We start from the raw sequence: 1,825 nt of genomic DNA, 5'->3' as shown, positions 1-1,825 counted from the left end.
ATCATCACGCACATCACAATTACTAAATCATGTTCAACTCAAACATATTCCCATCACATTGAAACACAGATATATGTGAAGGAAGAATATTGTGTTGAATGAATTGTCTGCTGAATTTGCAATTGTATGTGTGAATTGATAATGCAAACTGTGGTGGTGGTGGTGGTGGTGGTGGTGGTGATGAGGACGCAATGCATGGTTGAAAGGATGGAGTATGAATTGAATGTGGCATTTGTGATGGTGCATGTGAAAATGCAGCGATTGCATGTGCACATTTGTCCAGCACAACCACACACTCAAATGCATCGTCGCGTTTGCTCACTGCCTCCTCAATCCACGTGTGAACAGCATTGCCACCACAAACACTCACACTAACATCATCACAACAACACCAACCAGCCACAATGCACAGGTACGCAGCACCTCTCATCTCCACAACCGCCTCACAATTCTCATCAAAACAGTCACCATCCACGTCAACTGCAAACCTGTCACATGCATCATCACGCACATCACAATTACTAAATCATGTTCAACTCAAACATATTCCCATCACATTGAAACACAGATATATGTGAAGGAAGAATATTGTGTTGAATGAATTGTCTGCTGAATTTGCAATTGTATGTGTGAATTGATAATGCAAACTGTGGTGGTGGTGGTGGTGGTGGTGATGAGGTCGCAATGCATGGTTGAAAGGATGGAGTATGAATTGAATGTGGCATTTGTGATGGTGCATGTGAAAATGCAGCGATTGCATGTGCACATTTGTCCAGCACAACCACACACTCAAATGCATCGTCGCGTTTGCTCACTGCCTCCTCAATCCACGTGTGAACAGCATTGCCACCACAAACACTCACACTAACATCATCACAACAACACCAACCAGCCACAATGCACAGGTACGCAGCAACTGTCATCTCCACAACCGCCTCACAATTCTCATCAAAACAGTCACCATCCACGTCAACTGCAAACCTGTCACATGCATCATCACGCACATCACAATTACTAAATCATGTTCAACTCAAACATATTCCCATCACATTGAAACACAGATATATGTGAAGGAAGAATATTGTGTTGAATGAATTGTCTGCTGAATTTGCAATTGTATGTGTGAATTGATAATGCAAACTGTGGTGGTGGTGGTGGTGGTGGTGGTGGTGGAGGTGATGAGGACGCAATGCATGGTTGAAAGGATGGAGTATGAATTGAATGTGGCATTTGTGATGGTGCATGTGAAAATGCAGCGATTGCATGTGCACATTTGTCCAGCACAACCACACACTCAAATGCATCGTCGCGTTTGCTCACTGCCTCCTCAATCCACGTGTGAACAGCATTGCCACCACAAACACTCACACTAACATCATCACAACAACACCAACCAGCCACAATGCACAGGTACGCAGCACCTCTCATCTCCACAACCGCCTCACAATTCTCATCAAAACAGTCACCATCCACGTCAACTGCAAACCTGTCACATGCATCATCACGCACATCACAATTACTAAATCATGTTCAACTCAAACATATTCCCATCACATTGAAACACAGATATATGTGAAGGAAGAATATTGTGTTGAATGAATTGTCTGCTGAATTTGCAATTGTATGTGTGAATTGATAATGCAAACTGTGGTGGTGGTGGTGGTGGTGTTGGTGGTGGTGATGAGGACGCAATGCATGGTTGAAAGGATGGAGTATGAATTGAATGTGGCATTTGTGATGGTGCATGTGAAAATGCAGCGATTGCATGTGCACATTTGTCCAGCACAACCACACACTCAAATGCATCGTCGCGTTTGCTCACTGC

General features: G+C 43.7%; 1 protein-coding gene across 1 annotated transcript; it reads right to left on the bottom strand.

Annotated features, from left to right (window-relative positions):
• Positions 1–1,014: 1,014 nt before the first annotated feature.
• Positions 1,015–1,428, bottom strand: Smp_187080 (hypothetical protein; the record flags this gene model as incomplete). Its single annotated transcript, XM_018792279.1, has 1 exon — positions 1,015–1,428. The coding sequence occupies one exon, from the start codon at positions 1,426–1,428 to the stop codon at positions 1,015–1,017; it is 414 nt and encodes a 137-aa protein (XP_018644569.1).
• Positions 1,429–1,825: the final 397 nt, after the last annotated feature.

The sequence above is a fragment of the Schistosoma mansoni genome (assembly GCF_000237925.1).
Source record: "Schistosoma mansoni, WGS project CABG00000000 data, supercontig 0419, strain Puerto Rico, whole genome shotgun sequence".
NCBI classification, from domain to species: Eukaryota; Metazoa; Platyhelminthes; class Trematoda; order Strigeidida; family Schistosomatidae; genus Schistosoma; species Schistosoma mansoni.
Note: the sequence above shows the minus strand (reverse complement) of the source record. Positions and strands in the feature narration are given on the sequence as shown.